The sequence below is a fragment of the Condylura cristata genome, unplaced genomic scaffold (genome assembly GCF_000260355.1).
Source record: "Condylura cristata isolate star-nosed mole 26May11 unplaced genomic scaffold, ConCri1.0 scaffold00001, whole genome shotgun sequence".
Lineage (NCBI taxonomy): Eukaryota > Metazoa > Chordata > Mammalia > Eulipotyphla > Talpidae > Condylura > Condylura cristata.
In genome coordinates, this window is record NW_004567102.1 from 8,937,168 (window position 1) to 8,948,573 (window position 11,406).

At 50.8% G+C, this 11,406-nt stretch overlaps 1 protein-coding gene across 1 annotated transcript in view; it reads right to left on the bottom strand.

Annotated features, from left to right (window-relative positions):
• LOC101625521 (chromosome unknown open reading frame, human C6orf132) overlaps positions 1–9,770 on the bottom strand; it is a 32,868-nt gene extending 23,098 nt beyond the window's left edge. The window contains exon 1 of the mRNA XM_004673477.2: positions 9,626–9,770. Coding sequence (XP_004673534.1) covers positions 9,626–9,770 — 145 coding nt within the window. The remainder of the gene's footprint in view (positions 1–9,625) is intronic.
• Between the last annotated feature and the right edge of the window lie 1,636 nt (positions 9,771–11,406).

An 11,406-nucleotide genomic window follows, 5' to 3' on the forward strand; every position in this document is an offset into this window, starting at 1 on the left:
AGCCCTTTCTAAAAATATATTTGTCCTCCAGAAACCTATGGAAGGGGAGAGGCTGGGGTGGAGGCCGGTTGGAAGCTCCTTTCCCCCGGGGCACCTCTGGGAAATCCAATTTCATTTCCTAGTGTAAGTGTTTCTGGGAGTCAGAGAAGGAAATGTGATGACAGAGACAGAATGTGTAGTGTGAGAAAGCCTCAGTCAGCCACTGGGGACTCAAGAGGGGAGGGGAGGGGAGGACCAAGGGAAGCAGGTGACCTCATGAGGCTGGAAAACGCAATAAAAAACCCCAGATTCTCCCCATGTCTTGTCATTTAAACTTAGCTCAGTGAGACCAAAACTGTAAGATAATAAATGGATGTTGTTTTAAGCAAGCAAACAAAAAGTGATGGCGCGGCCTGAAAGCACCTGAACTCAGTTCTCTGTCTGTCAAAGCCCCTGGTGAGGTGAGGCCAGGGTGGCCACCACCACAATCTAGGCCCTCCAAGGATTAAAATAAGGGCAGAGGGGCCTCGCGGGGGTGTAGGGGGTTAAGTCTCAGTACTATGAAGCTCTCCGCAGCCACTGCAGCACTGGTTCTATCCCCAGGGAGCTGACCCACATGGCGTGGCAGACCTCTCCTGACCCGCCCGCTGCTCCCCTCAGCAGTGTATTTTAGTCAATCTGCCTGTTCTGCTCCCCACTCTGTCTCTGGTGAATCCTCTAAACCCCCACTCTAACCCTTGGCCTATACCCCAGCTCTTGTATGCATAAATAAATAAAAATAAATCTTATTAAAATAAAATAAAGGCAGGCCCTCCCTGGTGGCACAGCAGGTTAAAGCACAGCACTGAGAAGCTAAAGCCTCTTCAGCATGAGTTCGATCCCCGCCCCGGAGGTGACCCACATGGCACAGCAGACCTCTCCTGACCTGCCCGCTGCTCCCCTCAGCAGTGTATTTCAGTGGATCTGCTTGTTCTGCTCCCCACTCTGTGAATCCTCTCACCCCCTGCACCTCTGGCCTGTACCCCAGGTCTGTATACATAAATAAATAAATCTTTAAAAAAGTAAAATAAAGGCAGAGGTCTGATTTTCTAAGCCTCCAGGTCAAGGTCCAGGGCTAAACAGAAAAAGTCCCATCTCGAGGATTTTCCTAGGGAAGTAACTGAACTCTGGTCAAACCACAGTGTCTGGGCCAGTAAAATGGGCCTTCCTGAGAAGCGGGGCCATCTCAACTGAGGAGAGAAAGAAGCTCAGGGTTGACAGGGAGGAGGTGAAAGGGTGGTAGAGAGGCACCCTATCCTAGCATCTGTTCATTGTGAAACTCCCTGTGTGTCTGCCTCCCACTCCACCCTTTCCTACTGCAAGAATCCTTAGGGATCTTGGAGATTGGGCTTCTCACACATGCCAGAGAGGCGATTAGCTGAGGAACATTCAAATGGGATTCAGAAGGCAGGAAAGAGCCCCGGACCCAGAAATTTTCAGAAAAAGGAAGCACCTGTCAAGATGCAAACTCAAGCATCTCTGGAAAATTCATCTAAAAAAATGCAGTGATGAAACAGGGAATCCAGGTCTGCTTCCATTTACCCAAACCTAATGATCAAAGCAACCCCAACACCTCCCAAATGAAATCCTCTTTATAACAGCATTGTGCACAGGATTCTGTTATATCTGGTTACTTTATTTTTTAAAAAAAGATTTATTTCTTTATGCATACAAGAACTGGGGTGCAGGCCAGAGGTGCGGGTGGTGAAAGGATTCACCAGGGACAGAGTAGGGAACAGAACAGGCAGATTTAGAGAAATACACTGCTGAGGGGAGAGCAGGTAAGGCAGGAAAGGTCTGCTGGGCCATCCCTGGCAAGCCCAGGATCGAACTCTTGCTGCAGTGGCTAATGTTACCTTGGTAGCTTGATAGTGCTGCCTTTAACCCCTGTGTCATCAGGCCCTAAGATCTGGTTATTTTTCTTCCTCAAGTATCGTCAGGGAATGAAGGCAGCTTTACTTTTATTTACAGTTCTGCAAGGGTTTGAGCTGACATAAATACCATCTAAGACCCAAAACCTTGATTTGAAAATTATTCTAGGTGTCACACCTGTTTCAGTAGGAAGTCCTCACCTCAGATTTCAACCTGGGGACAGTAGCTGCCCTCTTTTGCCATCTCCCTTGTCAGGAGAAACTGATGTTGCCTTGGATTGAGGAGTATTTGCACTGTAGCTGAGTTTACCTAGGCCAGTGTTCAGACCCAGACCAGAGACACCTGCACAGGACACAGCTCCTTGTCTGGGAAGGGAGCTTGATGGTGTAAGGTTGAGGTTATAAATCTAGAGCCCAACTGAAACTGGGTTCCCATCCTTCCTGCATCACTTTCTCACTGCGGACCTTTGATCTCCCTGTGGTTGTTTCCTTATCTTTGTTAATGTGAGCAATGGTCTCTACTAGGTGGGTTGGTGAGGTTGAAATAAAGTATGTAATCACACTTCTCTAAAGAGAAAATGCAAATGGTCAGCAGGCATATGAAAAGGTGTTCAACATCACTTATCATCAGGGAAGTTCAAATCAAAACCACGATGAGGTACCACTTCACACCAGTGAGAATGGACCATATTAAAAAAAAAAAAAAAACTAGCAACAATAAAAATACTCACTAAGACGTGGAGGAAAAAGAACACTCCAACTCTGCTGGTGGGAAAGCAAACTGGTCCAACCACTAAGGAAAACTGTGTGGAGGATCCTCAAACTTAAAAATGGAGGTTCCATATGACCCAGCAATTCCACTCCTAGGAATCTACCCAGAGGACATAAAACATTAATTCAAGAGGAAACCTGAACTCCTATGTTTATTGCAGTACTATTTACAATAGCTAAGGTATGGAAACAACCTAATGCCTCCAAACAGATGACTGGATCAAAAAGATATGGCAGAACAAAGGGTTAAGTCTTAGCATTATGAAGCTATCAGCAGCTTTTGTAGTGTGAGTTTGATCCCAGGCACCAGGAATCGGACCCACATGGTACAGCAGATGGCCGCTGCTCCCCTCAGCAGTGTATTTCAGTAGAGAGGCCTGTTCTGTTCCCTACTCTATCTCTGGTGAATCCTCTCACACTCCCACACTTGTGGCCTACACCCCTGCTCTTGTATACATAAGCAAATACATTTTCTTTTAAATGTGGTCTATCTACACAATGAAATATTATTCACCAATCAAAGAAGATAAACTCATGCCATTTGCAGCCATATGGATGGAGCTAGAAGGGATTATACTCAGTGAAATAAGTCAGAAGGAAAAACATCGGATGGTTTCACTTTTAGAAGAAACATGAGGAAACCATACAAGGGATGAGAAAAAACAAACACAAAACTTAACAAGCAACTATAAATCAGAGACATTTAGCAGGGGAAGGGGAGGGAGAGGGAGCGAAACAGGGGAGGGAAGAGCCCAAGAGACTATGGCGATGGCTTACAGGTGTCTTGGTGGTGGTAATTTTACGGGGGTTACACCTGAGAAGAAAAATCAAACATTGTGCACAAACGAACAACAATGTGAAAAATACATATAAATAAAAAATTTAAGTGTATAATTGGTTAGCCCAGTGTCTAGCAGGTTCATTGGTGCTCGATCCTCAGGAAGGCTGGTAATTATAATCACCATCATTATCATCACAGCTCTCTCTCTCTCTCTCAAATCTCACTCTACCAAAGATTTGTGCTCTGAACCTGAGCCAGGCCAATTGCAAATTACAGCTGAAGACCCGCGGGAGTGGGCGAGAGCCATCAGGAGGCAGGTGGTGCTCCATTGGCAGGGAGAATGCTGAGTCCTGCTACCTGGGCTAGACTCTTGTAGACAGGGAAGCTGAGGCCCAGGAGCTCAGAGCAGAGGTGGTACAGGAGCCCCAGCGGGGCCCCCAACTTGCGTTTCAGGGCTTCAGACACAGATAATACAGTGTCTTATACATGGTCTCTTCCTCCTCAAGCAGGCAGATCCGGCCCTTTCTGCTGGGCGGTATGCATGTGTAAGTGGAGTGGGAATGACCAGCTCTGGGGTAATGTAGGGCTGAGGACAAGCTTCTGCCTCCCTCCCAGGCCGGAGCAACGAACCAACTCCTGGGGCCTTCGGCTTTCCTGGTGGATTCTTCTCCTGCCCCAGCCCCAATGCTGCCTATAGACCTCCAAGGAGGATGAGGTGAGACAGATACACAGGACATTAACAATAAAAATAGAAACATCCCACTCAGGGAGACACAGGCTGAGTGAGGCACTACTCTGAGTGCTCACGCTCACACACCTGTGAGGGAGGTGCTGTCTTATTCCTAGTTTGCAGTTGAGAAAACTGAGGCTCAGAGAGGTTAAGTTCCCTGCCAGAGGTCCCACAGCTGTAGAGGAGGAGGGCCAGGACTCGAGTCCAGAGAATCCAGCTGGTGACCCCAATTCCTCAGGTCAGAGCCAGCACAGCCGGGCATTAGTGGAGGACTCAGCCTTTCTTCCCTCCATCTCCTGTTTTTCTAAAGTGAGACTGGAAAGTGGGTGAGGGCTGGTGGAAAGCAAATGCATGCAGGAATCAAATCGGGGTCACATCTGGCTCCTTCACATAATCCTAGAGCACTTGGAACTTAATTTCTTAGTTTCCTTCTAAGACTTAGTTTCTCCACCTGTCAAATGGGGTTAATTACTCCTATTTTGCAGAAAGCCTTCCAAAATCAGAGGAGGGAAACAAGCTAAAGGGTAAAAGGACGGCTAGGGTAATGATGGGGGACCCCAAATTAGCAGGAGCCGCCAAATGACCCCAGGAGCACTGCCATGGGCCTAGTTAGAGACCAGGGGCTCTGGAGGGGTGGGGCTTTAGCTGGCTTTGCACCCAGAAAAATCCAGAAACCCAAAACAGACTCCTCCCTCACCTCTATCCCACAGACTTGGGGCACCCAGCCTTCACCACTAGAGGAGCCCCAGCCTTTCAGGGAAGGGGGGAGGGTGTAATGTGAATGTAACCCACAAATGGCTTTAATGAGTTCCTCCCTTGCTAATTAGCAGGTCCACATGACAGGAACCTGAAAAGGCCAGTCTGTCTCAACAAGTCCCAGCAGGCCTGACTGGAGCACCAGAGAGGCCTTTGTCCAAGGACAGAGGGGACAGGGAAGGTTGGACTGGGCTGGAACACAGAGCAGAGGAGGAGGGAACACACAGGGAGGCAGCGCAGGGGTGGACCAGGAAGGGAAGAGCACACCCAGCAGGGCCTCGGCCTGCTAGCTAGGCTGTGACTCAGAGTGGCCTGCAGACCCACCTAGGACCTCTCCTGAAGGGCAGTCTCCCGCCATCAGAACATGGCAAACCCGCCATTCCAAACCCTGTGCACTGGACGGTGAGCTTAACAAGGCCTGGGGAACCCCGGCAACTTAAGGGCCGAACCGAAAAGAACGAAGCTGTCAACCCCCTTGAGTTGTGTGTGGTACTCAGGGTAGTGCCTGGTTCGATTAATAACTACTACTGATGATGATGTTATTACTATTATTGCTATTAATTTACTGAGTGGAAAAGAAGAGGCACCTCATAGCTTGTCACAAGGGAAGGCCTGGCTTTCTGGATTTGAACTACAGAAACCAGAGGAGCTTATATAATGAGGCGACAAAGAGGGTGTGTATGTGTGTGTGTGTACTGAGTGTGCGTACTGAATAGCCAGCAAACCACAGCACACCTCCAGGGGACAGGAGTAAACAAAAGTCTCCTTCACACGCCTGCAAAGCACAGGTCAGCGGAGCCCGGATCTGGCTAGAAATAACTGATCAGTTCCAAGGCTTCTACCCTTTAACCTGGCCTGAGACACAAGGTCAGAGGACCCAGGAGCAGGGAACTGCAGCCACCCTAGGGAGCTTTGGGAGCGGACACATTCCCTACATTTAGAATATGAAGGAATCCTAAGGGGAAGGAGGAGGTACATCTGTCGAAGGAAACCCCAGCATTCTCAAATTTCCCAGTACAAAAGAATGGCCCGGGACTCTGAAAAAACACAGGCTCTCCCAGCTCTAGCCCAGTGACTCTGACTTTGAGAGCCCGGGGTGGGCCCCCAGGGCTACGCATTTTAAATAAATGGACTATGTGCTTGTGACAAATGGGATTCACATTTGGAAAAACAAGACGAGAGAGTTTCCCAGCTAACAGGGAGTTCCATTGCTGGGGTGGGGTGGGGTGGCAGCAGGGGAAAAACCCTGGCTCAATTAATCCAAGAGGCAAGGGAGGAATCCAGAGCGACTGGCAGCCTTGTCTGAAGCAGCCTGGTCCCTTATCTCGGGATTTGCAAAGATCCACATCTCTACTTTCTCATGCATTTAAGAAACAACCTTGTAGCCTTTAAGACCCTTGCGTGGGATGGGGGAGGCTGAAGGCTTAATTATAATAGCAATTACATTACATGAAGCCCTCTTAACAGTTACTGGAATAAATCTTTGGGAAATTCTTTAAAGCAAAATTTACCCTTCACCACCTTCCTGTGACTATTTGCTTTTTACCTGCTGCCCTCCGCCTTCCCCGTGCAGAGTTTGACGTGACTACAGGAACAGAGGGGCAGTTTGTCTTCACCCCCTTCTAGTCTCTGCGTGGATTCTGCCCCCTCCATCCAACCTTGTGTTGGTCAAGGCTTGGACACTGCAGCTCCTCAAAGAATGCCAGACTCAGGGGCCCATGGGTTCCAGCTCCCACCCCTTGAGACATTAACATGACCTCTGCTTGTGGCCCCTTCCTCTGGTCTACAGCGAGGTTAGGGAAAAAACTGAGGCAGGTAACAGCAGGCACGCTAGAAATGATCCAATAAGAACAAAAATAACATCAATATAGATTTCTGGTATTTTTTTTCTATAAAGAGCCAGCTAGTAAATAGTTTTAGCTTTCTGGGCTACACAACCTCTGGTGTGTAGCCGGAGAAGAGCAGATATGTAACAGACTTAAATGATGGGTGTGGCTGAATGTCGTCTAATAAAACTTTATTTACAAAAACAGGCCACGGGCCAGATTTGAGCCAGGACCATAACTGGCATCTAATCATTTGCCAATTATTTTAATCTTTAGCATTTTTCTTTTTAGTGCTCTTAAAACCTCTGCTGAACACAAACTTCAAGCAATCATCCTGTAGGCAGTCTGGACACGATCCCCATGAAACAGAAGAAGAAAATAAGGCCCAGTGAGTGGCCAGCCCCCATTTTTGGCAGAGGCAGGATACCGAAGCAAGTCCAGCAGCATCTCCTTCACATCCCAGATCCCCAACACTGGCTCCTCCCACCCTAACTCCAAGCATATGCCCTGTTCAGCAGTGAGAAGGCCCTCTGCCACACCTACTGGCACCCTGGGGAACACCCCGGAAACACTAGGAGCCATCCTGCCAGGTGCATGTTGTGCAGGCTGCAACCAGGCTGAGTCAGCGAAAGGCCCAGCCCTGCCCTGGGGAATGGGAAGAGCTCCCCCCCACCTCCCCGGGGCTCCAGCCCTGCCTGGACTGACAAGGCAGCAGCTGACTGAGGGTGACAGGGCACCAAGCCCCCCCACTGCCCTCACTGGAGAGACAGCTCCAACAGCAGTAACCTGTCAGTCCAAGCAAAAATGCAGAGAAGTGTCTAAGGCCTGTCTGAAGTTTTCCCTTAGTGGAGAAATATGTGGGAACAAGGTGGGGGATGTTTTCAAAACAGATGACCCCCAAAGTCAAATGCTCCCTTGGATGGCTTTCCCGTAGCAAGTCAGCAAGGTGGCTAATGAATGTGTGGTCCCTGAAGCTCAACTGCCTGAGTTTAAAAATTAGCTCTGGCTCATGATGCAACTTTTGGGATAATGGAAATATTCTAAAACCAAATAGAGATGTTGCACAACTCTCTATGTCTACTAAAAATTCACTTAAAATGGTACACTTCAAATCCTGGTGTGATCTTGGGCGCATTATTCACCCTCTCTGTGCCTGTCTCCTCATCCATCGAACAGAAATGGCTATAGTAATAATGACGGCATCATAAGCTAGGTGAGGATTCGATGACTCAACATAAAGACTTAAGAGTGGTAACTTGCATCTAAGAAGGGGCCAGTGAGTAAGTTCAGGTCTCACAGTTCTATTGGACAGCATATATGTGTCTGTACATTCCTCACCATGCCTCCAACCTGCTCTGTGCCTCCTAGCCTATGCTTTTAGTGTGGGCTTGTCCAGGAAGAATCTTCCCTCTCAGTAAAAGTACTCTCTGATCCATTCAGAAGTCCTCTCTCTTCTCTGCTCCTGACACATGTCATCTTTTATAGCAAAGGCTCAGAAAGGGCTCAATGGCATAGTTAGCTCTGTTTACCCCCTGGTCAGAGACCCTTGGATCTGGGAGAGACACCATCTTGGTTGCCCTGCTCCTGTCCAGGGGCCTTATATCCCAACAAGACAAACCTTGGTGCCAGCATAAACACAACAGCAGGGACCGAGGTTATAACATTGTCCAGGGCCCTGGCACGGCAGCTATAAAGGTTCGTAGAGGTAGTATGCTGACAATGAGGGCAAGCAAGCTAACCCATGATGGCTGACCCTCCTTGGACCAGAGCCTCAGAGCTACACAAGAAGTGAACTCCTGCCCCTGCCCCACCCCCCAGCTATGGGGGTAAGAGAAGCAGTTATAGCATCCACAGCCAGCACATTGTCTGCAGATGCTTGCAGAGATCCACCACCCTGACTCCGGCAGCCAGCACCTGGTCAGGAGTGACTTTATCTCATATTGGGCTCCTGTGTCTGGACCCACAGACGCAGAGGTCACAGACTGGCATCGTGTGACCCCAGTGTTTGACTTCGTGTCTGGCACAGGCGGGATCCTGCTAGTAGTGGCTCCTGTTGAATTTTCCAGGGTCTCACCTGTGTAGAACCAAGTGTGTGGGCACCCAGAGAGCAAGCAGACCCCTCTCTTTGCCTATGAAACTGTCATGTGGAGACCCTGGGCCAGGAGAGGCCGGACAGCTGTGGCTACAGAGAAACGGCAGGGGAGAGGGAGAAGGTTGAAGGAGGGTCCACCCTCACCTGTCAGTTCTAGGCACACTACTCTGACTGAACAGAAACTGTGCGAGTGCGTGTGTGGGGTTGGGGGTGGGGGAATGTAAACACCGGGAAGATTTTCAGGCAACAATAACACAAACAGAAATTCCACAGGGGAGGGCAAATAAACACAACCTCATACAGGAACCCGGGGGGTCAGGTGCGGGGGGGGGGGGGCGGCCCCATTCTCGGACCTGGCTTTGCGGAGGATCTCCCCCTTCCCTGCACCTCCCCTACCTCCACCGCACCCCACTGCCACCCACCCACCTTTCCCAGAGACTCCCGGGTGCGGCTCCGCCTCCCCATTCCCGGCAGCTCCGCGCCGGCCAGTTCGCAGGTTGCAACGTGTTGGTTCCTTTCCCTGCGCGCCTTGCCGCGTCTCGCACCTTCCCAGTGGCCTGCTGCAGCCGCCGGGGCTCGGGGAAGGAGCTGCCCCAGGAGGGAGCAGCCCCGGGCGGGAGCAGCCCGGGAAGGAGCAGCCCCGGGAGGGAGCAGCCCCGGGAGGGAGCAGCCCCGAGTGGGAGCAGCTCCGGGAGTGAGCGGCCCCGCGGGAGCCTCCCCGGGGTGCGGGCGCGGCGCCCCGCAGCCTCGCGCCCTCCCTTCTGCCCCCTGCACACTTACCAAAATCCCTGCTCCCCTCCTCCGGGGCCTCTTTGGTGAAAATCCATGGGGGATTGGTGGCGTAGAGGGAGGTGGCGGCGGCGTTGGCATGCTTCTTGCCGAAGAGTTTGCTGAAGGTGCCCTGCACCGTCTGGTTCTTTTTCATGCTGCCGCAGGCCGCGCGGGCGCCGACGGAGGACAGTCCGTCCCTCGCCCTGCTTTGCCCGGGACTGAACACGGTCTCCCAGGGGACTCTACCAGGCCATGTTCCCCGCCGTCCTCCCCGCCCGCGCACCGGCCGACAGGTGCTGCGGGCGCCGCTGCTCGCCGGGAAGTGCGAGCTACCTGGACAGGTAAGAGGCTGCCGCTGAGACCCGGCCCCGCCCCGCGGCCGCCACCGCCGCTGCCGCCCCGCCGCCCAACTCCCCCGGCCGCATTCCTGCCTGCCTCCTTCCACAACAGGCCATTGTTGGCACGGCCGGTGGGCTGGGGACCTCGCCCGGCCCACGCCCAGCCTGGAAGACGAGCCACCCCCTTCTCCCGTCCCCTTCTGGCCCTCCCCCTTCACCCCGCTTCTCCCGGTGAAGGGAGGAGATCGGCAAGTTCCGACTTCTAAAGCGGTTCATGACCAGGTCAAGATGGGAACTGCGGGGCGCCGCTTGTGCCCAGACTGGAGACGTGGCTGGTCAAAGCCAGCCCGGCGGAGCCTGCGGGGGGGCCCTTCAGAAATGCGGATCGTGAGTGTTCAGTGGCTACTGGGAGGTGTCCGGAGACAAAAAAGGTAGAGGAGGAAATGGGATAACAAGCTAGGATGCCCATCTGATGACAAAAGTGGGAAATAATTGACAGCGCTCCAGAGAGAAAGTAGGATGACCAAGTCCTGGCCGCGTTTGATTCATCAAATCCTTTATTCCCTGTAATGTGAAATAAGTAATTTTTCAAAACTCCGATGCGATTCCGGTCGCACCGCATTAGAGGACCCTCCGAGTCACCCGCCCGAAGCTCCACTGGAGAAGACCGCATCAGATAAGAACCTGGGAGACTGAGGAAAGGATACCCCGTGGGAGGTCAGGCCAAGGGGCCCCATTCAGGTAATTCTGGGCAGCAGGAATGAAAGGGGGTACAGGGGTGATCTGAAGAGGCCCCCTTAGCCACATGTTCTCCCATAGTTGGAATTGTATTGTGCTTTGTGCCCAAGGCATTTCCCTCAGCTTCTCATTTTGAACAATTTAATACTAATAAAATACCCCCGGTCTGCCCCCTTCTCCTGGATTCAGCAATTGTTAACATGTTTCCACATTGCAAGTTCTCGCAATTTCCAGATACACTTTATACTCCTTATCCACAGCCTAAGACTTTCCTCAATGACCCCAGTATAGTTATCACACTCAAGATAATGAATGTCAACATACTATAGTCATCTGATGTAAACTCCACTTTAACAATTTCCCAATTATTCCCCCAAATGTCATTTTAGTTTGCTTTTTTAATCAAGATTCACACGTCACATTTGCTTGTCATGACCCTTTAATCTTTAATTTGCTACTATGTTCTGCTTTTTGTTTGTTTTTTGTGCCACTGATTTTTTTGAAAATGTCCTGTTGTTCCAGATTCATGGGTCAGGTTGAGTGGACTTTCTGGGCTGTTGTCTGTGAGGTCATTGCTTTCCTACCAGGAGAGGAGGACTGAAGGACTGATGGGGGATGGAGAAAAAACTTAGAAAAAAACTGTGTCCCCCCAGTTTTTTTTTTTCATCAGAGACACAACTGTGATCCATTCTGTCTTACCTCCAAGGCCACCTG